Genomic DNA, 26,285 nt, shown 5'->3' on the forward strand with positions numbered 1-26,285 from the left:
ACAAGCTAGCTTTCACATTTAACGATAGAAAATTTGCTCTTTAAGCCTAATATATCGAGTTTAGGACTGCAATTATTATTTCTTTGTGAACCATTCATGCCATGTGGAATATGCTCCACCATTAGACATTGCTGCTAGGTTATTAATCATTCAGAGATAATGATCAGTCACAAGCATGTGCAAAGACATGTTACCTTTATAATGACATAGTATATGGTAATTGTTACAAAACACAAAATATGCAATCAATGTACGGTGGATGTAGGCTATTATACTGTAGTAATTCAGGCAGCTAGTGACCATATTTCACATGGCAAGGTAAAATGATTTTATTTAAATGCACTCCCTAAATAAAAGATGGCAACATACACGAATCAAGGTAAACTAAAATGTCGATATTTGTGTGTTCGGAGACAAAGTCGGGACTGTATTTGTGGTCTCTATGACCTCCCTTTTCACTCCCTCCCTCTCTTCCTCCAAAGTCAATGATGGGCGGGACAATGGGGCTCAGTTTTCAGTCGGTTACGACTGTCACAGCCCTGATCTCGAGCAGCTATTGGCTCCTGTCTGCCTCCACGTCACAATCATGATTAGAATTGATGATCGGACGTTTTGATTTCATTGTCTGGCGAAGGGAGTCGGGAAGAAATCTGCTGAATTCGAGCGTTCGTTTGATTTGTCAACAAAAAAGGTATCTAGCAAATTAATTGTCTTATTGCTTTCCGTAGCTTTCGACGAGGTTAGAGATTGCTCCCGGGGAACGGTTCGGGCCATTATGGAGCTCCGCTTGGGGTGGGAAAACCGCAAAAGATATTTAAAGAAAAAGTTTAGTTGCATTCAGGCGCATGGCCTCCAGGGCCTGGCTTGCACTCGTATCATATCCGCTCTTCGCCCGCTGTATATTAGCCTTTTTTGCCTTTGTTGTTTTGATGTACCGCTTACCCATAGTTAGCTGGTCGGCTGTAGCCGAGCCGGAAAGTTATCGCTCTGGTTTCCTGTCCTCGCTTTCTATTCCGGCGACTAGTATTGCCCTTGTGGTGAACTGGGTGGATGTGCGTTTTATTCATCATCAGCGCTCTTTGTAATGTAATCAATATTACATACAGCGGCCATGCGCACTAAGTCTCTCCAAACCGGAGGAAGGAACAGAGTAACCCTTACATTGCCTGTCTTCTCATTCAGAACAAAATGTTTTGATATATACAGTGGTTGTTTTCAGTTTAACTTCGTTAATGTAAAATAATTTTGTTTCCCAGCTAGCTAGCTAGCTAGGCTATGTGTCATTTTTAAAATGTTATATTTGTCATACAATGGTAGCTATCTTGGTATTCGCTGTTAAATGTGCACGTACCTGACACGCTATGCAGTTAGCTAATGATTGTTTTGATATCCAAAAGAGCATCCTAGAACTTTAAAAGTAGCTACCTAGCTGTGTTAAGCCTTAAATCAAAACAAAAAAAAAGAGGAGTTAGTATTTTAACTCTCTAGCTAGCTATTTTTTTTTTCTTTCGTATTGTGTAGTAACGTTAGCTGGCTAGCTTGCTAATCATCTGGAATGGTCAGCTCACATTTCAAGTAGCTAGTTAGCTCGCTATTACATTGACAGGTATTGGTTTTGATCTGCTCTTTGTTAAAAATTGTGTTAAAGATGTCTCGACCAAACTTGTAGGCAACGTAAGATCCCATTTTGTAATTGTGCAGCGTTATACGATAAATTAAAAAGCAGCTGTAAATTTCAGTCATGAAGATTCTCTTTCTACTTAATTCGTTTTTGCCAACAAATTAAAGACTGGATGTCAAATGTGGTGTTCAGTGTCGTCTCCGGTTGTAATTATGTGCCATAGCTTCACACATAATCTCAGATCTCTCGTTGATTGTATTTTATGAGTATGGCAATTACTGAAATGACTGCTTGGAACATCGCTGGAAAATACCAGAAAAGTGGTCAAAACACATTCTAGTGTCCGAGACTGTAGCCTGCAGTACAGACACCAGTGTGACAAACAGCTCTGATTTTCAGTTCCTCATTCCATGAAACGAATGACTCTTTCACTCCATTTGCTCAGGGATGCGAGAGACAAATGGTATCTAGCATATTCTGGTACCAAGGCCAATACGGTATAATCTGTGACAATTTATTTTACCCTGTCTGTCGTAACATAATTTTCCTGCAAAGAGGTGTCTGTGCATTAGGCAGGATGACTTTTTTTTTGTTATCACTGGCCTCTAAAATTGTCCCTCAGTTGCCCTGTTTCTTGTCTTCCAGAACCTACTGGGCCTGCTCACTTCAAACTAACAAGCAGACAAGGGAGGCAGTGAGTCAGGGAATGCCATGCAGCCTGCAAACCGCCACAAAACCCCAGGATGCTAGAACCAGGGTTCTAGCGTTAGTGTTGTAGCCAGGCAGCGTCAAAAGAGAATACCAGACAGCTGACCTGAGAAGAGGCTGATTTTTCTGTTGACTTGCACAATGGTGGATGAATCCTTGCTCTGTTGACCAGTCGTGCGCACTAGCTGGCTGTTTCTGTATGCAAAAGGGTAGACTGACTTGAGGGGTCTTGTCAAATAAAGCCTGGCCTTTTCGCGTTGGATTACCTGGTGTGCCACATTCCTGCTCCTGTGGAAGTATGGAAGCATGGCAGGAAAAGAGAAGCATGCAGAATGTAAGTATGTGCTTCACCTTGAAAGGAGCGTAAGCTGAGGGCTCCAGAAAATGCCTAGTGGCAATGTTTCACTAATGAGGGCAGAGCCAGGCCTCATGAACCCCTAAATGGGTGAAACTAGCATGTGTTGTCAATCACTAACTCTTATGAACCAAAAAGACTGCTTTCCACAGCAAAACACTGAGTGATTCAAATCAATGATTGCACATGTTTACTCCACCCACTGGGGTTCGTTAAGCTCACACAACACCAAAGTGTTAAATTAGAAATGTCAGAGTGCAGGTTGATCATTTTATCTCAATAAATATTTGTCCTATTAAAGCTCTAAATAAATTGTAGTTTGTATATTAAGTATAGAATTGTTTCAGATCGCGGCCAGGTGCCTATTGTGGAATGGAATTCTAACATTATGAAATAAACTCAAAGGGTACTTTGAGCTGTTCCCTTAAGGAAAAAAAAACAGTACTTCCCCTTGCAGTATAATTGTAAGGTAGAGTTTTATTTATGGCTGTACCAAGCACACACCATCAGTGGCTGTTACAAAACTGAATTAGAAATGTTTGGTACATCCACCGAAATGCTTTCACCAGGGTTTTGCTGCTTCATGCAATCCCGTTAGGTGTCATTTAAATGGCAAAGGTGATCAAATAGCTTATCTGCACCTGTGTGTTTCTCCCCTCAGATGAATCTGCGCTCTGTGTTCACTGCTGAGCAGCAGCAAATCCTGGAGCGCTATTACGAAAATGGGATGACCAATCAGAGCAAAAGCTGCTTCCAGCTTATCCTGCAGTGTGCCCAGGAGACCAAGCTTGACTTCAGTGTGGTCAGGGTAGGTCACTGGACACCTGATATCTGTTACTCTATGTTCTCTCTCTTACTGTGTGCCAGGCTTCAGCAGTTAATTGGCATTTGCATGAAAACTGACATAAGCAAATATGCGTGGCTTGTTTCTACCCTTATCTGAAAAAAGAATTAAGTTATATTCTCACTAGTGTTTTTGATTTATCACAAGTATTCCTAGTAGACTTGTTATGTGTAATTGTTCAGAAACTAGAATACAGGGCATTCGTGTACTTCGTGCATAGTCAATATTTTCTCTTGCTGCATGTGGATGTTGTCATGGTAGGTCAGCTAAGTTCTCTCACCTTAAGAGACAGTAGACTCAAGGCCTGTTTCCCTGTCCCTTCTCCTCAGACATGGGTGGGCAACAAGAGGCGGAAGCTGGCGTCCAAGATGGATCAGAACGGGAGCGTGGCTCAGGGCCCTCCCAGCCACAGTCTGGTGGGGAGTGGACCAGGAGCGCTAGTGGCGGGGGTGGTTTTGACTCCAGAGATGGCGGCGGCACGGAACGTACAAAGGGGGGCAACCGTCACTCACCTCCTTCCCCCCGTCTCGTCGTCATCTTCGTCGTCGTCCTCCTCCTGCTCCCCTCACAGCAGCGGCAGTGGACACAGCAACAATAATAACAACAATGACGTGATTGTGACGGGGATCTATTCCCTAAGCCGCGCCTCCAGCCGCCCCGAGTCCTCCACTCACGCCAGGACTGCTGCTAAAGCCCCGCCTCCCCCGCGGACGGAGGCGGAGCTGCCCATCCAGATCCATGTCGGCCCTGCTCTGCACACAGACAGCCCTCCCCTTCACACTAAGGCAGTCTCTCTCCCCCGAAAAGCCCCCCAACACAGCCCCGCCTCTGGCCCTGCTCTGTACAGCCAGGTAAGGAAACCCTATTCCCCAGGAGACTCGGCCGGCATGCCCCGATCTTGGGCCAGGCAGTACGGCCTGCCCCAGTCCCAGCCCTGGCCTTTTCCCTCGCAGTCTCAATCCCAGCCTGCCCCGGCGGGCACGGCAGCCCACTCCAGTCCCCAGGTGGGGGACCCCGGCGTCAGGATCCAGCAGGTTTTCACCCTGGCGGCCCTTGGCGATGGACAGTACAGACCCCAGTCTGGGAGCAGTCATCCGCGGGGTCAGATTAAGACACGGCCGCCCGACACAACCGGGTGCTTCTCCATCGCCATGGAGACGGGGGACGCTGACGATGAGTACGCCAGGGAAGAGGAGCTGGCGAACATGGGTGCGCAGGTCCAGATGTCTCAGAGCAGCAGTGGTGGGGGTGACACCGGTGGCGGCACGGGGACAGGCTCGCTCCCACGCAGGGACAGTCCGGGAGTCCCCGCAATGGCAAGGAATCCGGCTGCTGTCAACCCCCCGAATTCTGAACCCTTTGGGGGAAAGGGGTACCAGGCTCCCTCATCGTCTCCTCACTGTCCCCCCAGACTCAGCTCCTTCTACAGTGGCACAACCTCACGCAGCAGCAGTGGAAGCAGCAGCAGCTATCCGGTCAGGGTGCCCTTTCAGGGCTCTGGGCAGATGATGCCCAGTCTTCAGGTTAGTCCACCCACTCTGTCCTCCAGTAAATAATCTATATTTTAACAAGATAGTCAGCCAGACATGCTTCACATTGAAAGATCTGTCTCTCTCTTCTGTGAAGCTGTAAGTATTCTGATTCGCTGGCTCATTAGGAACATTCTTGAAGGGCTGTGGTCTACACTGGTCATGATCTGGAATGCCTTTGTTACTCTCTCAAGTTAGTAGGGCATTGACTGCACTATTGACCCAAGTCATAGCCTGGTAAGGTTAACATAGTTCAGTCAGGTGGGCATCACTTCTGTCACACAACTACAAAGTTCACATAAGATACAGTAGTTTTGTATGCAACCTCAGTATGGATGTTCCTCCCGTATTTACTGCAAAAGAACATCGCCCTATTCGGTTCGGACTGTGACACCTGCAGCCAGGGCAGGCGGTGACTCACTCAAAGCGTCGCAGCCTGCAGGCTGCGTGATCTCACTGCTGCTTCGCTGTAGCTGTGAGGAGGTGCGGTGTGAAATCCAATGTGTGAAGTCTGTGTCCTCTCTCTCCCTCTCTCTTATAGCAGGCTTCCAGCACTCTCTGCGCTCCTTGGATTACCAGTAACTCCCGGAAAAGAACGGTAAGTGCAAAGGAACATATGCTGACCTCCCCCAACGACTCCAGAGACTTTAAGGGATCTTTTGGGAAGCCTGGTTGTGCTGTGTCAGTGGCCCTGTGTGCTCAGGGGATTGGGTACTGTTTCTGAACAGGCTTCTGGCCATGACCAAGGGTTGTTTTGTGATTGCCATATACTGACAATTCTGGTAAAAATTTGTGGTTGAGCACTGAGTGTAGTTCAGACTTAGGTTTAGGACAGTAGAAAGGAGTCAGAGTCAGTCAGTCTTAGAGCAGGAACGGCACTGTACAGTCCATCCAACTTAAGGTGACAGTGGTCAGCATCTTGGACTCAAAGCATGATGAGATTGGTGCCAGTGGATACACCAACTTAGAGCCCTAGCCCCTCATCCAAAAAAAAAAACCTTTCAATGCAAAAAGGAACTCTGCCAGATAAGAAATTAATTTCCCAAAGCCAAGGAGAGATACATTTATTTATGTAAACAAACACTAAATACGAGGAGCCACAAATCCCTCAGTTCATCTGTAACTGACCCTGCGTCTGCTCTTGTGATTAGGCAGGTTTAGGCAAAAGGAGGGCCTGTCACCCTTTATCCGTGAGTGTGGACAGGAGTTAGTAGGCCTAGGCCATGCTGTGGGGTGCATTTTAGGGTTTGGCTTTGGTTTATGGGTCCAGATTGGATCTCAAGAATGTGATCCACTTCGTCTCTTACAGTGGTCAGACACCAAAAGCACAGCACCTCTCCCAGCACCACTAGCTTCACACACGGTGCAAGGTGATTATCACTCTGTTGTTATTTCTTTGAACACCAGGCTTTCCTCAGGATAGCAGAAGTGCCGGCTGTGTTTTGGCCCCTCACGGCATGCTAATCAGGTGTTTTGTGCAGTGTAAAGCCTGATTAATTTGATTGTGATGCTGCCAGTAATCAGAACGCTATTAACTCCTGTACTGCAGTCATTTATCCCAGGGAGGGAAGAAAAGCTAAAGAGATTGTTTGAAGTGTCTTGTGCGTAATTAATAGCAAATCTTTCATTACGGATAAAAAGAAATATATTTAATGAATACATTAAAAATTTGATTACATTTTTTGAGACAAATAAAAGTAAAATCTGAGAGGTAGAGAGGTGAGATTGTGGAGTGGTAAGTGGTCAGTAGAGAAAGGTAATTGAGTACCTAAACCAAAGAGCTAGACAGCATGGGGTGGCCACTGAGGACAGGTTAAAACAACAGAAATGAAGCAGTCTTGCATGTAGAATCTGTCATCATTCTCCAGGTTCCATCAGAGTAAATGAAGTGTATACTGTGGTCAAGTACTTGCAGGAAGGGAGGGGGGAAATATGGAATATATGATGGTGGATTCTGTTCAGGGTGGGCGGTCTTTGTAGAAGGTACCACATGAACCTTGTCTGCAACTTCTTAGTGGCTGGTGTTGTTCTCACTGACGTGGGTGCCAGTCTTTGTCTGTTTTTGTGCTTGTAATACGTCTCTGCATGTGGGTCTGTGTGTACGTCCACATCTGTGTGCCGTTTGTATCTGTGTGAGTGTTTCGCTGTTCTTTTCCTTAATGAAGTGATCTGAAATGCATTCTGTGATGAAACAGATTGGATGTCCCCCTCCACAGCTACAGGACAGGACCCAGTTCAGTGACAAGGACCTGCACACGCTGAAGAGGTACTGGGACAACGGCATGACCAGCCTGGGCTCGGTCTGCAGGGAGAAGATCTCCGCTGCGTCCACAGAGCTCAGCGTAGACAGCGAGATTGTTAAGGTACTGTGAAGGGAGACCACGGGAAAACTGTCTTTTAACGAGTGTGAGAGGAATTAGGGAACAGTCACTCATGTTAAACTGTCCTGTTTTATCTCGGGATATGCTTCTACCAGTTTCTGCCTGTTGCCTACCTGTTTCTACCTGTGATACAGAGCAGCATTTTTATATCTGGCTAAGTTCATTATAATAGGTGTAAAGTGTGATTATGAATGTATTGTAATGTTGCTGCCATTTGTATTGTAATTTTGAGACATTGCGAATGGTATTACGGCTGAATACTCTCACCTGTGTCCTCTTTGACAGACCTGGATTGGCAATCGCCGCAGGAAGTACCGTCTGATGGGCATTGAGATCCCGCCCCCAAAGGGAGGTCCTGCTGTCTTCACAAACCAATCAGAGACAGAGTCACCCCGCTGCTTGACTCCGGAGGTGGACGAAGTGAAGACCCCTGAGCCAGGGGAAGACAGTGAGAGGAACGATGAAGTGTCCATATGTCTCTCTGAGGGTGAGAGCTAACATGTTCCTGCTTCTCCAGTCTATCTCTGTGCCCGGTCAGAGTGTGAAGAACCCAAAAAAGGCTGTATTTTTTTGTTGAAAGTGTGATCATTGCTGAAACATTTTCCCGGAAGAAATATAATTGAAATGATACTCGGCTCACACTGAAATTATGCGTGTAGGGCGTTCCAGTGCAGGGAGCGATCAACATTGAATCACTTACATTTTTCTTAATTAACAGCCCCCTTGAACCATGGAAAACGGATGTATTGTGTGTGTGTGTGTGTGTGTGTGTGTGTCAGTTCTTCCACTGTCTGGACCTGGGTGTGCAGAATTGTTAAATTACACAGCTGTAAGCTGCTGTAACATGGCTGTTGTGAACCTGCTGGAGCATATTAGAAAGTGTGGACCTGGGGGAGAGAGCTGGAGGAGGAGAGTGTGGCTGTGTGTGGAGGAGGGGGTTGGCAGCGCTGAACCAGTGGTTGGTGTGACCCTCAGCAAGATTGGCAGCGATCAGCGCTCTGAACATGATGCATCACACCCCTTGAGCACTTGTTTTGCAGAATTTCAAATTGTTCCTATTAACTCTGAGGAATTACTGTGTTTAATATTAGGCCATTAAGAAATATTACCTGATGATAATGACAGCAGACACCTCAGCAGCTCACCTGTTACTGTCAGACGTGGTCTATGAATATTCAGGAAGGTGGCTAAAAACAGTGTCCAAGACTACAGCAGCCTGAGTCATAGCTGTTGTGCCTGTTGGTCATGTGTGTCTGTTCTGAAGATACTAAGGCTTGTTAAACATATATGTGCCTGCTCAAGATAGTGCTGGATTTTTACTTGCTAGTGATATAAAGTCTTTTTTCATAGTTTGCTTTGTTGGGTTTCTAATTGGTTCTGTTACTGCGGCTGTTCCCAGCGTCTGAATAGCTCCACTTTGCATGACTGGGGTTTAGAGAGGGCATGATTGTTAGTGGAATAAACAATGCAGAAGATTTGAGGCCACGGAGTAATCCCTCTCTAACGCCTGATGGGGCCCAAACAAGTGCATTATGTCAGTGCGGAGGAATCTGCTATTGTTGAACCTATTCAGCCCGAGGACCGGCCACGGTCCCAGAATCTGTGACAGTTTGGCTGGCAGGCAGTTCACATGGCTCTGCCTTTCGGACATGTCCGTGCCTTAATTAGTTACTCGCCTGAGTACCCGCTGCCCTCTGCCAAGCATATGTGTTTTTGTTGTTGTTTTTTTTCTTGCTAACCTCCTTAACTCTGAAGGGATTAGGGTGTTTCTTTGGAAACTGCTAATGGGAAAAGCAGAAGTGGTGAAAGGGATGATGGGAGGAGAGCGAGGCCTCTGAATCTCATACGCTGTAGGTCCTAAACTGTGGCTTCTGAAGCACCTACAGATGCCCTGTGTTTTTTTTCCTTCCCTTCAACATGACAGAGGTTTTGTTTAATCCAATCTGCAGTCTGTTATTCAGATCGGAGACAGCCCCTAATGGGTTGACCCTGGTGTCTGCCCCCCCCCCCCCTTCTCTACTGTAAGCTGTAACCGATCCAGCACCAACTGCTGCCAAAGCTGGCTGACCCAGTATGGAATCATTGCCATCCTTTGCATTCTCCACAACCAGATTTGCAGCATATGATGCAATACTAAATGCTGGTATCTGATGAGATACACTACTGCCTTGATTTCATCTGTAGTTCAGAGCTGAAGGTGTTGTTCCCAGTTTTCTCTGTGAGTGGTTGATTTAGACATATCTGCCTGTACCCAGATGGCACCAGCGACACCTACCAGAGAGAGGAGGGTGGCGACGGTGATGGAGAGACCAACAGCACTACCCTAGCTGACAATGTGGTATGTCCTCAGGTTGCCTGCTTATCGCCGTGCGTATGATTTGTCATTTCAAGGATACTCAAACTTCTCTGACTGTATATTAAGCACATCAAGTTAACACTGCATTCTTGCTCATCTCGCTCATCTAGCAATGCTTAAAAAGTGAAGATGACAAAGCACAATTATGATTAAGTATGATTTCAGTTCTGTTGTAATGTAGGTGTGCATTCTGTCAAGACCTTGGTCATACTTCGTGTAGTTTTTCTACATGGTGTGCTGTGCCATCACTCTGACCTCAATTTAGCACCCTGGACCAAGGCTTTAACGATTGAAAGTTGTCTGTGAAAAGCAATAGCTGAAAAATAGACTACTGAAAGACAGATTCTTAAATTTTTAAGACAAGAACAGAAACCTTTATGTTACTGGAGAATACTCAGCTCATGTTTATACCAATAAACTTTCTCTGAAAGCTTTCATGCTGTAATGGCTTCTGTAAAACTTGATACAGGAGACAGGCTTCAGAATTGTTTTCTCTGTCCCAAGTGGCAAATATGTCACGTGAACTGCTGGAATAATGTTAAATATAAGTCTATATATGTATACACACACACACACTTGAATAGCAACCTCCAGCTGTCTGTACCTGTGCGTAGGAGTCAAATACTGTATGAATAAATGGAAGTCCCACATCCCAAGGAGTCTTCAAGGATTTTTAGGCTGAAATTATTTAGAGCTTAGACACTGTGATGTGACTTCAAAACTTCTTTTGTAGTTTAGTTTTTTATCTTCTTCGTTAATTGATACCCCCACAGAAAATTGAAATCATTGATGATGAAGAGGAGGAGGAGGATGATGGAGACGTGAGTGGCTCAGACATGGAGCAGCTGCAGAATCTCTTGGAGTTTAAGGTATGGGGGTGGGGTACAGCAACAGTGATTACTTAAAGGGCACTCCTTTTAACTGCATGTGTCTTAAGACTTCTCAACACCAGTACACACAATATTAAACGGTGCTGTGAAATGATTTGGAGTTTTATGAAAAACATTCCAAGGAAATATATTCATTAGACACACCTATCCCACGCTCATAAAACAACGTTTTAATATGGATCCTTGGACATCTGTTCTGCTGTATCTTCTGCAGCATCTCCATCAGCATCTGTGATCTGGTTTCTCCATCCACATCAGGAGCATTTCAAAAGCAAAGTCGGATAGGGGGTGGGGTGCATGTGGTGTGGAACGTATATTCCATAACTGCTCTTTTTATTATTCAAGAGTTGTATGAATGCACAGCATGCCTTAACAAACTGCATGCACATGCGAGCTGCTGACTAAGCAGCTGTTCTACATCCTGCTCCAGGGCATACACACAGGGCCGAGCAGGAGACGTGCAGTACAGCTGAATCCTGCACACGTAATCCTGCATGTATTTTACATATTCTGTGGACATTTAATAAGTTGGAATGGCCAACATCAGACCTCATCTCTTCCTTATTAGAGACACTGAGGTCCTGCATGGAGGTAAATGCATTCACAAAGCCTGAGATGTTAAGGATTCTTCTTAACAAGAGTGTATTCAGTGTATCCAGTATTTCAGACATGCTGTTCACGTGAAGCTGTGGAGATAGGGAATGGAATACCTGCACCTATGCTGCCAGCAGTAGTCATTTTACTTTCTTGTTTTCTTTTAAACAGAAAGAGCTCCTTTTAAAGATGTTGTATGCAAAAAATAAACAACAAACAATAGCGGAATGCTGTATTAGTGCAATGATTGAATGGTTTTGTGCCAGCTTTTAAAGTCCTTAATTTATGCATAGAACATAGACTTGTTAGGTCATTTATGTATTAGCTTTATAAAGTCCATATGTTGTGTGGAAACATGACATGTTTATTGATGCAAAGTAATTAAACCACAGCACTCACAAATTCAGAGATTCTGTGGCATGTTTCACAAGCCAGTACACAGAAGCAGCAGTGCTCCTTCGAGTTGCTTCTTTAAACTGTTACTGTCTGACGGGGCAGTGCCTGGGCTGGCTGTGCCTAAAACCGGGTTATGCCAGGCATTCCTAATCCTTTCTTCAGATCAAAACGTTTCCGCCCCAGCAGCGAGCTGGGACGCTCACAGCGTCGCGCACCGCGGGGCCGGGGCCTTCCTGGCTTCACATTCGAATAACACCGGGGAACAAATTATGCCCGGGTTCCCATTTGCAGGACTTAAGAGCTGTTCAAGGAGGCGTGCGACTCTCTTTTTGCATCTCAATGAGCCCGGCCTGCTTTTAATTTCCCTAGTTACCGCAGCAGAGGATTTTGAATGGGTTTGATATAGTCTCCCGTATAGCGGAGGGATTTGCTCGGGGCTGGCTGGCTGGCAGACCGAGCGTGACTGCGGACTCAGCCGCTGCCTCGTTAACACAGCTGCCCCCATGTTGTCGTGACTCTACAGAAAAGTGTCTCGAACATATTTATTTCAGTAAGCTTAGGAATGAGATTTTTTTGGCTATATTTGGACCCTGACTCATAGCATAGCAAAAGGGTGAAAGTTTCTTGTTACTGATTTGTGCTAAGCAGGACGTGAGGGGGGAACAGGTTATGTGGAGCTGTCGTTACTTTAATAGGTATTTGACTCTGGTCATGCATTGTTTTCCAGCACGAAGAGGTACGGTACCTTGAGAGCGAGCTAGAGAACCAAAAACAAAAATACAGTGAGCTACAGAGCTTCACCCGAAACCTACTGAATGCCGTGAAGAACGACGACAAGGAGAAACAGCAGGTGAGGGAGGGGAAGGGTGTGGGGAGAGAGACAGGGACAGGAACAGCTGCCCAGCTTACACATTGTGGGAGCCTAAATTAAGCGCTGAGCATTCCATAACAACAACAACAAACTTCAGTTATAAACACAACATGATAAATATGGAGTTAATTATGGTACAGTGTGATGGATGTCACTCCTAAGTAGCTGTAAACATGTGGTGGAATTGTAGTGATCCTTGGGTGCTGTGCTGGAAATCTGCACACTATTAGGTAGAAAGATAGAAAACCTTGCCCCGGAGGACAGTGGCAGAGAGGGACAGAGGCAAGGTGCTGAAACATTAGGCCTGGTACTCTTCCACCCTGTGCCTCTTAGACATACTGTATATGCTAGGTTTAGTTCCATCTAGCCAGGTGATTAATTTTACATGACTGAACTTGAAGTTAGTAGTAATATACATTGGGATTTCACATCTTATCTGAAATGTATGTCCTGATAAAGTAATATGCTGGTGGGTGTTTGTTCATGAAAAAAAGATCAAATAGAAAGTGTTTCTTCACGTAGGGTGCTTTCACACTTCGTTCATTCAGAGGGTGTTTTCTGGGCCACAGTTCAATTATTCCCAGGGTTTCCCAAGGTACATATTCTATGTACAATGGCTGTTTATGACACAAATCGACAGTTAGCATCGGATGGAATACATGCATCCAAAACTTTAGGGTAGTAAAGTTTCCAAAAGCAGTTTCACTGTGCATGTAACAGGAATAAATCTACTGCTAAATTATTGTGAACCAGTCTTGACTTCAGCAAGTGTACCAGCTGTAAAAACTAGCTACGATTAACACTGAATTGACAGAACTTGACAGCTTACCTAGAGTGAAACATTGTAGCAATTGCACAGCAGAACCAGGCTTTGCTTGTGTTCCGCAGGAGCTGTTGGCCAGCCTACCTCAGGAAGCGGAAGACTGGGAGATGAGTCCAGAGAGAGAGGAGGAGCCTGGCGCCTCTGCCATCACCATCCAGAGCTGTTCCTCTGTGCCAGAGGAGATGGGGGACCAACTACCCCCGTGACCATGGCCCCTCGCTCACTTTCCCTACTTCCTCCACACCCACTGAGCACTCCACAAGGTGCCTGCCAACACACACACAACTACTGGGCTTCAAATGCCTTTTTTTCTACTACATATCAGACATTCAGTCCCACAACAATAAATGCCACTAACTTGAATGGCTGCCTGTCTTTGATTTGCCTTTTTGTGTGCAAGACTCCTTGTACTACTCAGGGTTTTTAAAGTTTAATTTTACCCCCTCCCTACACCAACCCCCCCATCCCCATGCATTTCAGTCCCAATGTCTCCCATTCACTCTGCTGCCTACAAATCCAATTTCAGCTCACAAGACATTTAATCCATTTTGTTATCTGTCAGAGACAGTCACAGACAGCCAGCTGTAATATCTGAACCAGCCAATGTTCATAAATCGTTTGAACCACACCACTGAAAGAACAGTTCAACTCTGCGATGATGAATGGAAAATATGGCGAGAGGCTGACAGCTGCATCTCAGTAGTTTACAGAGGACTGTCGTTCTCCTTAACATTTCCATGATGAGGAAGATTTACTGTAAACATTTTTTTTTAAAATGTAATGCTCGGTGATGGTTTGATTGGCCATTATCATTTGTCACATTTAAAAACTGCTTTGGATGTACCTGCTGCTGATGACCCATTTCCATGAGGGACAGTGGTAAATACAGATACATCTTGCAACATACAGATAGATAAGGCTCTAAGGAAGACCCCTGTATTTTAATATGGAAATAAGTCTTTATCTTGTTTTTGTGGCACCCTAGAATAATGTATATGGAATACATTGATTGACACATGTATATACTGTGCCCTTCACATTAGTTTGAATCCTTGATTAAATCGGAACAGGCGCCTAAACGGAAAACCAATACATATTGCATTTTTTTCTGCTTGTAAGTCAAGTCACATTGTAACTTATCCGTTTTACAATTTTAAGCAGAAAAGGCCTTCGTTTTGCTGTTTGCTCTTAGGGTGCGTATGTGTGTATACTTATTATTACTCAACAACAACAAACAGCACAACAGTTTTTGGATTGTCGAGTCTGGTTGCCAAGGTTATTTTTGTACTATCACGCTGGTCACCCCCCTCCCGCCTCCACCAACCCTCCAGATTTTGAGTTGTTACCCGGGATGGGGGAAATCCTTAACTCAATGATGTCACGCTACGTCATCGTGTAGTCGGTTCCCATGCTGTTTAGGTGACGGCCATATTCACATTTATAGGAAAAGCTTAGGGATTGTCGACCCGTGCATGATACAGGCTGGTACTCTCCAGAAAGAACTTGCATCTCTCCGTGACAGCACTAGCTGAAAGAGGCAGCGTTATTACCTAATCTTCATTTCAACGGAAAAGGAGGGGGCGGAGGCACCAAACTGGATTGGTGAAACGAAGAAATGCAGTCTGAAACAAGGCAATAGTCAATAGTACGATGCCTTTTGCTCAGCCGCAAGATTCCTGGCACAAAATGGAGGTACATAGCGTTAGTAGTGAGGTATGTATATTTCATTACATTGTCTTATTATTTCGGATTTGGCAATTGTCTGTGCTGGTGCAGACTAGCCTGGCAAGGATCTTATGTTAACATTAGCGAACTTAGCTGGCCACGTAAGATAACGAGCTCTTAACTTGTGTTGTGTACTTTGCCTCCGCAATCGGATGACTCTTGACTCCTATACCTAACTAGCCAGCAGTCTTCAAAAGACTGGTCTAGCAGCTAACGTACATAGTTTGCCTAGTTACCCTGTTAGGTACAGGGTTAAACAATGCAGCTACCTTCTTATCTTGAGAAGTTTGTTTTGTGATCTGTTATTTGGCTAAGAAGCTAGCCGAGCTCTATGTTCAGGGGTGAAATAGCGACAGATAGCAATTTAGCTATATTGGCGTGTTGGCAAACTAGCTCCAGTGCGTAAAAGATGTAATTTAACTGTAACCGATCCCAGCATATCGTTGGCTAAGGTACAGTCAATATCGCTGTTTTATTGCTCGGCGCTGTGAAGTTTGCAGCTTCCATACGTAACAGCGAATCAGTCTGCAATGACATGTTGAAGTGGCTGTCTAGCTAAATTAACGTTACAGTTTGTCTGTGAATAATTGTTGGTATCAGAAATCTAGTATTGTGATTACCCACCACAGTTCTCAAAAAGTATTTAACTGGCGAGGGCAAAGAATTCCTCAAACGCTTTTTGGACGGGCTAACGCTATTGTGTCAGATTGCAGTTGGTTAGCTAACGAGCCATCTGTTTTACATCTAGCCTTGTAATCAGTGTTAATTCTTCTTTGCAAGTGCCCGGTTGTGTGTGTGTGTGTGTGTGTGTGTGTGTGTGTGTGTGTGTGTGTGTGTGTCTTTTAATCAAAATGAATACCTAAGTTCGAATACTCATTGTACGATCAGTGTTAAATAGTTAACGTTAGCATATTCTCAGGTTTTTTAGACCTGTCCCACGCAGAAACGCCTTCTTTAATTTCCTTGATTAATTGTTATTTTGACAAGTAAGTCGCAGAGAAGAGAGATAATGCTCGACTCCGTTGAAGCAAGGAGGCTTGGCTAGTTAACTTTTACCCTCTTGACGTTTTACAGCAGATTTTCGTTCCTGTACTTACAACGTAACAGTTTAGGTGTAATAGATATACTAACCAGAACTGAAAGTGAAGAATTAACGCTTTTTTAGTCATAATGCACCAACTACATCGGAAACTCTTGGGACACAGTATCTCCCTGCGTTCGTCGCTGCGTTGATGAGTGACGTTACCTCTTTCCTTGACTTCAGCCTGGCATCAGGATTGAACGCCTTTACCTTAGCCGCTATTCAGATTAGACATGCCCCTATTCATGGCAGAGTAGTCCCTGTTTGTTTACACAAGGCTACGTTAAAACACTGGCTGCACAAAGAAAGAAAGAGAGGGGGAGAAGTAGTGTGAATAACCAATGCGGGAGTGTACCATTGCACAGTGGCACACAGGACCGTGCCCTTTGGCTTTACAGTTATATGGGCAGACACTGGAGATTTCACCCTGAGGTTCTGTGATGGGCTAAAATTTCTGGTCGAAACGAATGGTACCAAACAGCTAAATGTTTTACATACAAAACATGCTCCTGCACTTGGATCCACAGTGTTATATTTTCATCCATATGTGTAAGTTGTAATTATTTCCTTTACCATCAGCTCAATCTGTGTATCTTCATTGGGGTCTGTCTTCTCACTCCCTCTCTCTCCCTGGCGGCTGGGCAGCATGCCTCCTTCTCACAGCCCTGTTTTTTTGCTGATGAAACAAATGCCATCTGCTGACATCAGATAACAGTGTTAGCCTGGGAACAATGGACCAGTTCAGGGGCCCCGACAATAGTCTCACATCCCAAAGCCGGCATTGTCCTTGTACTGCCCTGTTCCACATGGCCATTCTGACTTCAAAGCGCTCCTAGAATGGTCTCCACAAGCTACCTATAGAGGGCCTCCAATTGTTTTCACTTGTCCAGAAGAAGGCGGTGCTTTGGTGCATTGCTGTATTTTCTCCTCAGTTAAGCCATATTACACATAAGTGTTTACACAGGAAGGATGTATCAATTCAGTCAAAGTATTAATGTCAGGTATTGAGACATAGCACTTCAAATCTTGTAATTCAGTACATAAATGGTATCAATGTATGATCATTTTGCAGTGGGTTGTCTGGGAAATGCTGTCTTTAATTAGGGAAGGGGAGTCTGCACACATTTTTGACATCCTGTAACTTCCATTACCTTCTTCCTGGTCAAGAAAACAAATAAGACAAGCTAGAGTGGGTTAAGTTAATTCTGCCTTTGAATCGGCTTTGTTGGTAGTGGATTTTTGTTTGAATTTGAAACAGTTGCGGCTTAAATGTGGCTTTTGGTTTTGGTGAAACAACTGAAAAACAAAACGTAAATACAAATAATTAAATCCGAAGCGACCTTATAAGACTGCCTTGAGAACAGTCAGTCACCTGTGACAAAATGGATGCTTTGCGTGTAGAAAGAAGTATGAGTAAACAGAAATGACCGTTGGAGATCTAACGGGAGTATCGTAGCACTTGGCAGTTCTAGGGGAGTGTCTGTGTGCCTGTGTGGAACTGTTTATTTGGTTGGCTTTTTAGTGACTGATGACAATGAGAGGGGACATTGCCTTGTGTCAGAGGAAAACCGTCGCTGTGTTGAACAGGATAAGGTGTTCTCACTTTCCTCCTCACTTTCATGTTTTGTGGCACATTGGATTTTAAACTCTATATATGAAACCTAGCTGTATGTTTAGTATGTGTGGGATAATTACTGCACTGTCTGGTTCTGGGATGTCTGCAGATGTCAGTCAGTCAAACCGTGTTTTTGCCTAACTGAAGTGCAGTCAAAGTTTTATATTTATACAGGGTTTGTAGGAAAATTGATATAAACCTTTTTCATGTGCACTGAGTTTGGAGAAAAAATGACATGCAGCATTTTACATATGCCCTGAATTCAAAACAAAATGGATGTAAGCCATTTTACATGTGTGCTGAATTTGGATCAAAATTGATTTAAGCCATTTTATGTGCATACTAGGTTGCAAGCTGAATTATGCTCTCTGTCTCCCGTCAAAGCATCTGTGTATAGCAAATGTATTACAAAATTTAAAATGTCACAACAACATATGATGCTGTAGATAATTATCAATAACCTTCTGTGGTTGATAAATGAGTCAGTGTTTTCCTTCATGTAAATGTATATATTTTTTTATACAACCACCCACAACGAATCATAACTTTTATTGATCCATGGTTTGCTACCTCGATGGTGTCACAGAGCAGGGTGTCATGAGTGACACTTCATCAGGAAGCTGTTCAGGCGAGTATGTTGGCAACCTGCAGCGGTACCTAATTCTGCTCAGTGAGAGACTGGGGTCATGTGGAAAATTAGGAAAACAGGACGCTTATGAAACCCCTGCACCAGAGAAAACCAATAGGTCTTATGCTGATGGCATTCATCTTATTCCATAGTACTACCTCACAGCATGCAAGAGGATCTGCCCACATGGTGGAAAGGTTATGTACATCGTTTTGAGAGATTCATTAACCTGACTAACTGTGCCCAGATTTATTGGGCAAACTGTCAAGAAGCTAATGTCCTGTATTAAACAGATGACTATGGACACAGTTCCGTTCCTGGACAAAAGTAATTTTGCTTTGAAGTTAATATGGGATGTAGGTTGCTAGTCTTGTTTCTTTAATGTCTCATATTCACAATTAGATTTTTTTCTTATGAACACAGAATAATCCTGCACATGATTTACATCAGTCTTGTACTCTGACTTTTGCTGTAGCTGTTGTTGGCGTTTACTTTGGAAAATAGTTTAATGTTGTTATCTAGTAAATTTTTTAAACCTAAAAGTGTTTCTTTACTGTTGGGAATGGATCATATTGTCTAGTAAGTATCAGGTTTGCCTTTAAACTTGCATTCATCAAAATGTTCTTCTCTGCCCCCTTTTGTCTCTGATAAATACATTAGAGGTCACTTCATTTGCACACTGCATGATGGCAACAGGGACTTAGCCTTAACAGCTTTGCACTGCATCCCTGGATCTATAGATTATCTCTCTACTATCATTTTGCTTTGTGATGGATGGTCACGGCATTGCAAAGTAAAATGCTTTGGACCATTTTCACCATTTATTTTAATACTGTCAAAAATCTTGAACAGATAAAGGTCATCCTGTCCTAGAGATGGTGTTAGATGGAGCTATATCCTCAAACTTCCTCTTGCATCTACTGTGGCGCTTAACAGAATATGACATGTTATGTAATGACTGCTACTATCGGATTGTGACTCTGGTGGTTTAGTGTCCTCTCGGCTCTTAGCCTAACCTCCTTGAATGCACTTTTGTAAGTCGCTGTGAATAAGAGCATCTGCTAAATGATTAAATGTAAATGTGTTGTTAATATTGTTACAGTCATCATGTTTTTAAATTGCAGTACTTTGCAGGACCACTGAATGCTAGCCATTTACAGAATAAAAACATAGTCAGTGGTAAGCCTGTACTTTATGGAGTGGAAAGTGTCACTTTAAAAGAAATCAATGAGGTATCATTAGGCCCCAGTGTCAGAGAAGGGGTCCCATCTCTGCCTGATAACCTGCATAATCATCCTAGATACAGCTTAGAGTTAGTTTAGGTCACCTCCGGTATTCCTGACTCAACCTACTTAATTTCCTGTAATAGACATCTCCTCTGATTTCTTTCATTGGTCATCTTGTAATCCCTAACTCTGTCTTTTCTCTTTTAGTAAAATCTTTATTAATATCATCATTTGTAATTTTAGTGCAGTTTCTTAAAACCTCAATATCTGAATGAATTAGGTGGTCTTTCAGTAAAAATAGGAGGATGATTTTCTTTGTCTAAATGATTTTATAACATTTGGTATTAGAGTGCCAGGTAACATGTTTGCGTATACTGAAGTTATGTCGTTGTGTCTTGCACAAGCTTGCGTTCATTAAAAAGGCCTTTATGATTTCTTGGACTCACTGGTAAACGATTATCTTTGTAAGCAAGGCTTTCAAATAAGCATCGTGTTGGTCCCAATGAAACATTAGAATTTGTCATCAAAAAAGCAGTGGCTGCTATCATAGCAAAAATGTCTGCTATGCTCATCTGCAAAGCTATTTATTTCCATCCCTCATCAATCATTTTCAATGGGGGGAGGAAAAAGGGCGCACGTGTCCCGGCGGCTAAAAGCTGCTGCCTGTGCCTCTGCGGCAGAGCTGCGCTCCACAGAGGCCCTTTCTCCCGTGCAGTTCGTCTGATAAATAGGGGTGAGTCATCCTGTGAGGTTGGGTGGAGCGCTCGAAATTGATTCACAGTGTAATATCGTAAATGGCATGAAATGGGATCGGGGGAAACAGGAGGTCTGAGACTGCCACCAGACCCACACCACCACCCCCCCCCCCTTCACACACACACACACACACACACACACAATCTCACTCATGCAATTTTACAGGCTCACTTCATGGGATGGGTTGGAGGCTGTAGAAGGCCATGTGTCACCAAGCAACAGTGCTGCCATCTCTAATGCGCGCAAACACACGAGTAACTGGTAATCTGCATTTAGAGGATTCTGCTCCATTTAATTGTATCCTGAAGCAGCTCTGTGAACTGTGACATATTGGGAGCATTGTGTGTAGGTGTGTGCGTTTTGAGCGTGTGTGCATTTGCATGCATATTGGAGACCATTGTACAAAATTTCCCAAGGTCTGCCGATTTCTGCACTGAAATTAAATTCCTGCTCACGTACCCCCTCAGATAGCACTTCCTTGATGCAACTAAGCAAACTTGGACTTCCTCCACCATTATGTGAAATGAAAATATTTAGTTATCAATATGGTGATATTATTAAGACAGTCACAGCTTTATTACAAGTGTCTGCAATTTGCATGGCAAAAACTGGTCATATGCTTGTACCCGGTACAATGCATTGAATGTCAGTCCAGTATTACAACTTTTAAGGAGGCCGTCCTCATATTAAGGCATCTATTTGTACACTCAGTCTGTAGCGAAGGGCGAGAGCAGTCACCTCACCCAGCCTCGAACCCAGGTCTACGGGGTACCAAACCCGTAGACCAATGTTGCGGTCAAAGCTGCAGGGTTGGTGGGGTGGGGTGACTGCTCCTACCCTTCGCTACACAGTCTTACACTGAAATGTTCATCGGATGTGTGTTTGTCTGTGGTGGAGGGCTACAAACACTCACTTCCTGTCTGCGCTGGGTCTGCAAGTCTGCGGTGCCCGTTTTCTTGCTGAGCAGTTACAGTGACAGTTGGCTAAGCCGCAGACCCCAGCCTGGAGCCCCAGAGGCCTGCAGTGTCAGCAGGCTGCTAGCCCACCCTTAACCACTTGCACCAGCTAAACATCTGTGCGATTGAAACAGTTCTGTCTCTGTCCCCACTTGTGTGAATGTTAGTGATTCTTGGTAAGCTGGTAAATCTAGTGGATTTAGGGCCACTGTGGCGACTGTGACTAGCCATGCCGTATGGTATACGCCCGTTTCTTGAAATCCACAGATGTGTTGTTCTCCTGTGATGACAATTTTTGGATTTTGAAGGGGAACTGAGGCCAGTTTTGCGCTCTCTTTCTCTCTGTCCCTACATAAGACTTTTAACCCCAGTGTGCAGTGTGCCAGTGACAAAGCCACATCAACGGTCCGCCTGAGTTGCTTTGACTGGCTCCTGGGCTTGCAGACGATTGCATGTTAAGTGCTTTTGCATGGCAGGTCTGTACATGGCCTGATGTTCTGGGACTTGGAAGAAATGGAGTCCTTGAGTGCTACTATGGGCCTGTCCAGGTGGACCTCACCTGATCTCACCTTACCTTCCGGCCACCAAGTGCACAGTGAGATCTGCTGTGGTTATCCCGCTGCCTTTAGTGTGGAAGGCAGAAAGTGTAAGAAAAAGCGAGAGTGACCAAGACTGGGCTAGAGTCTAGGAGCTCCTGGACATGGCTTTGATATAAAGTGGAATGTTGTGTCCTCACGGGCAAATAGGGTTGAAACACCACAACACTGTAAGGACTTGCATGGGCCATGTTTTATATTTCAGTGGTAAGTAACTATTTAATCAATGCTGATTTCACACATGGTGAGAATTACACCAGAGTAATCCCTTATATATGTTGCAAGGATTATCATGAGGGTGAAACTCACACATACATCGCAAAGATTGGCAAACTCGTTTTCGATCTTGGTAAATGCTAGACAGTACATTATGACCATAAAATCTATGAGGAAGTCACTGTGTTCCTTTTTTGTTTGTGTTTTTGTATTAGAATAATGCAGACAGTGCTTTTCTCTGTTTCTGTAATACACAATCGGAGAGACTTCGCAGTTCAGCCTGCGCTGCACAGTAACGAAAGCCCTCCAAACATAGCAGCTCACACGGCGCTCAAGTGGGATCAAAAGCCCTTTCTCACGCAAACAAGCGCGTACGCACACGCGCGCAAACAGAAAAGAAACTGCGAGCACAAGTGGCCGCTCATTGGCACTCGAAGCTTCTCCCACGCGGAGGGGTGGGTGGAAGCAGGCTGCACGCCGGGCCCGCAGTTCGAGGGTGGAGACTCGGAGGGTGAGGAGGGGTGGGTGATGACGTTAGATACCCCCCCCCCCCCTTCCTTCCCCTTCCCACTCCTACGTTACAGTCACAGCTTCCTCCAGTAGCCTCGGAGGTTGCTGCTGTCAGTGTGTATCATTGAGAAGAGGAGGGGGCAGATCTCCCGGCTCTGTCACCGTTACAGCCAAGCCACGGAGGAGAGGAGAAGACAAAGGGCAGCAAGAACACGTCTCACACAGGCCCTCTCATCCATGTGTACACACATATAGTACACACGCACAAAGACGCAGGTCATTGTTACATTATTGGCATTTCGCAGACACTCTTATCCAGGGTGACTTACATAAGTCACAGTTTTTTTACATGTTATCCATTTTACACAGCTGGATATTTACTGAGGCAATTTTGAATTAAGTACCTTGGTACAGAAGTAGTGCCCCAGCAGGGAATCAAACCAGCAACCTCTGGTTTTAAAAGCCCTGCTCCTTACCTCTATGCTACACTGCTGCCCTAATGTAATGTAATGTGCTGCAAATACAGGTCCGAATATGCGTCGCACGCTTGCTCACACCCCCACACACACACACACACAGACACACTTGCGCTGTCACTGCGGTTTGTGTGCAGTCGGGCGCAAACATGGGTTAGGCAGACCCGCTGAACACACGCATTCGTGACGCTAAGCCGCAGACATGCTTTAGAGTCCAGCTGCTGATGTGCCCTCTGAGGCTTCGTCTGTCGGAGCCTCCTGCGGTCTGATCGTGAACAGCGTTTAAACGGAAACTGCGCTGTGTCGGGGGATGATTTAAACGCCTCAGACAGTGGGTGTTGAGCGGTGGCCTCCGGCGCTCCTTTTATGAGTTACGCAGCTAATGTGCATGGCTGTTGTATTATTTAGTGTTTTGATCACAGTACATTGCATTTAATAAGACCTGCTAGATGTTGGATTTTTATTTTGTTCCATTTCTTTTTTGTGTCAAGTTTTTCAAGTTTTGCGCTCAGTATAACTGTGACTGTGCATGCTCTGTGTATTTACGTTTTGGTGTCTGCCGTTGTGTGCGAGTGTGTGCATCTGGGTGCTTGTGATTTAGTACCTGCTTGTGTGTGTGTGTGTGTGTGTGTGTATGTATGTGTGTGTTTGCGTGCATATTGCTAGGTCTATGTGTGTTTTAGTATGCGCCTCTGCGTGAGAGTCTATTCCCGTGTTCATGTAGCAGTGTGTATGTGAGAGCAAGCCTGTCTGCTGCCCTGTGTCACTGTCCGTATTTAGAGAGTGGTTGACCAGAGGTCAGACCGTAGAAGTGCATGTGAACTGTACCGTCATGATGCTCGAAATCCGCTCGGCAGCTTTGGCATTTAAAAGCCAGCTGGGGCCGTCCTCTGTGCTGAAGCAACAGGTTAAATATGTAACTGGAGCTTGAAATTCATTTGTGCTTTCAGAGATACAGTGTGAAAATAACTATAAACCCAGGTGAAGTGTGCAGCTGTGGGGCCCAGTGTCCATCAGATCAAGACAGACTTACGGATGCCTCTCTGCTTCCAGCTGTTTCTGGCTTTTATTTCTATTCATGTATTTATTAATGTATAAATTTTCTTTAGGACCCTATGCATATTTTAACAGGCATGCGTTACTGCTGTATTGCGTTGGATCTGATGTGTTTGCAGAGATTGAAGGGATTGACTGTGAGGTTCAGATCAGGTGTTCATTGAGAAAGCGCAGAGGTGTGTGGGAGTGCAGGCCTGCTGAGCTGCACAGCAAAATAATGATTATACAAACTGCAGTGTAGTGATTATACAATTTCAACCACCATTGGATTGTAAGACGTCAAGATGGTTGAGACACGTAAACCCAGGGTAAGATAATGAGATACTGGGAAATTGTACAGAGGGTTCTCTGAGAAACAGGACCTGTTCCGTGTTTAAATCCTTGGCATCAGTGGAATAGCATGGATAACCTGTATAGGCCTGCTTATTTCAGCCACGAATGTAGGCTTGTGGAAAGACCTAGGCTCGGTTGACATGGAGCTTCATGTGAGTATGTTCCGTTTCAGTGATTGGTGACGCCATTGCTGTGCCGTTTCCCCGGGTCTCCAGTGGACGGTGATGTGACCGGCATCGTGCGCTAACGTCAATGTTGCGTGCTGCCGTCTCGGGTCCGTCTGACGTGCTCTTTCCTTCCCCTCCCAGGTCAACGGGCATCAGACGACGGAGGAGCCCATGGAGGAAGGGGAGCCGCTCTCGCACTGCGTGAGTACCTCTCATGACGCTCGAGAAGTGGTAACCAAGACGGCAGACTATCCATACTCTCCAAAAGCTCTGTCCCTATTGAAAGGCTCAGCAATTTAATAGGGAAACAGAAAGGGACGTCTAGTACAGAATGTCCCTAGTGAGCGATGCGGTCTCTGGTGCCGTTGTGTAGGGGCTTGTGGAGCGTTGATCTCTCCGCACGTGATACTAGTCTGTAATTCCTGGCTTCAGGGCCTGATATTAACTCTGCATATCAATTTCCTTATTTGCACAATGCGACTAAATGGTGCCCACAACCTCTTTCCTCCAACAAGCGTGGGTGGGCTGTCGCAGGCAGCGCTTAGTGACATCACTGCTGAAGAGCTGCACGTCCCCGCCGTGCAGTTACGCACATACAGACCACACAGAGAACCGCAGATTCCAGCTAGCGATGGAGTGGTCTGTGTTTACAGTTATTTCACTGGCTGTTGCATCCTTATTTGGATAGGAAACATCCGCTATATACAGGACTGATGGGCCAGCAGCGATTTAACGTTCATGTCTTTTATGAAGTACAGGTGTAACACGCTGGCTTTATAAAGCGGGATTAGTGTACTGTGAGATGCAAGAACAGAGAGAATTATATACTTTTTTTTTATTACTGACAGTGCAGATAAAGTCATAAAAGAGGTGCGCGTGCGTGTGTGTGTGTGTGTGTGTGCACGCTCTCACTCCTGAAACTGCATTTGTCAATAATGAGAACTGAGCCAGTACAAACCATATGGCTGTCACTTTCAAAGTTCCTGTCGAGGTGGAAAATGGAAGGTGGAAAGTACAAATCGTATTTGTACTTAAAATAGAAGCAGTTACGGTGTTGGGCTTGTAACCAACGGGTTTGAATGTCGTGCTTGAGGTACTCACCTGAACTGCGGCAGTAAATATCCAGCCACCGAAATGGTACCAGGAACAGGATCAGAAGCAATTGAATAATGCGACATTTGAGTTTTCTCAGTCAAAAATATCGGACAGCACAGTCCATGTCAGTTACGTAACAGCGGTAAAGATTTCCAGTCTTGCATTTGCCACTGAATTCTGTCTCGGTGACATTCTCTAATCCAAGGACACCAAGCCGTCAGTGGAGTGTATCCACTGTGGAGGCCCCCCCTTGTGTGCCAGTCCCCTGGCGTTGGTTAATAATTCAGCCGGCGCTGTGCTGGACAGCGGTGCAGCAGATCCTCCTGCAGCTAAGCTGATTAGCGGCTCTTTGATGTCAGGGGGCCTCCCTGTTTCTGAGTTTTGCTCTCCCAGCGGTGGCGAGTGTTGCAGCTGCATAGCAGCAGCTCAGGCCAATTAATAATGCAGGGAGATTCTCTTCTCTCTCCATCCCTGGATCAGG

The 26,285-nt window shown here is 44.9% G+C and overlaps 2 protein-coding genes across 5 annotated transcripts in view; both read left to right on the forward strand.

Moving 5' to 3' along the window:
- The first annotated feature begins 487 nt into the window (after positions 1-487).
- hdx (highly divergent homeobox) lies at positions 488-13,714 on the forward strand. Of its 4 annotated transcripts, none has more exons than XM_036548253.1 (11): positions 488-691; positions 2,244-2,663; positions 3,346-3,492; positions 3,858-5,051; positions 5,599-5,655; positions 7,274-7,420; positions 7,724-7,925; positions 9,694-9,776; positions 10,568-10,663; positions 12,402-12,524; positions 13,434-13,714. In XM_036548253.1, exons 2-11 carry the CDS (start codon positions 2,628-2,630, stop codon positions 13,572-13,574), a joined length of 2,226 nt encoding a protein of 741 aa, XP_036404146.1. In that variant the 5' UTR covers positions 488-691; positions 2,244-2,627; the 3' UTR covers positions 13,575-13,714. The 4 variants fall into 4 exon arrangements, with proteins under 4 accessions (XP_036404146.1, XP_036404145.1, XP_036404148.1 ...); XM_036548252.1 differs by having other exon boundaries at positions 2,267-2,663; XM_036548255.1 differs by having other exon boundaries at positions 2,267-2,663; positions 5,602-5,655.
- Positions 13,715-14,824: 1,110 nt separating this feature from the next.
- Positions 14,825-26,285, forward strand: part of LOC118790813 (ribosomal protein S6 kinase alpha-6-like) — a 29,082-nt gene continuing 17,621 nt past the window's right edge. Inside the window, exons 1-2 of the mRNA XM_036547884.1 lie at positions 14,825-15,081; positions 24,851-24,910. Of these exons, the coding sequence (XP_036403777.1) occupies positions 15,019-15,081; positions 24,851-24,910 (123 nt within the window). The 5' untranslated portion in view covers positions 14,825-15,018. The remainder of the gene's footprint in view (positions 15,082-24,850; positions 24,911-26,285) is intronic.

This window comes from Megalops cyprinoides, chromosome 16 (genome assembly GCF_013368585.1).
Source record: "Megalops cyprinoides isolate fMegCyp1 chromosome 16, fMegCyp1.pri, whole genome shotgun sequence".
NCBI lineage: Eukaryota > Metazoa > Chordata > Actinopteri > Elopiformes > Megalopidae > Megalops > Megalops cyprinoides.

Bases quoted from the DNA above. Each gene is read 5' to 3' on its own strand.
- hdx (XM_036548253.1), top strand. From the start codon at position 2,628: ATGGAAGCATGGCAGGAAAAGAGAAGCATGCAGAAT. The intron at 5,052-5,598 runs GTTAGTCCACCC...TCTCTCTTATAG, and splicing joins AGATGATGCCCAGTCTTCAG to CAGGCTTCCAGCACTCTCTG. The intron at 7,926-9,693 runs GTGAGAGCTAAC...GCCTGTACCCAG, and splicing joins GTCCATATGTCTCTCTGAGG to ATGGCACCAGCGACACCTAC.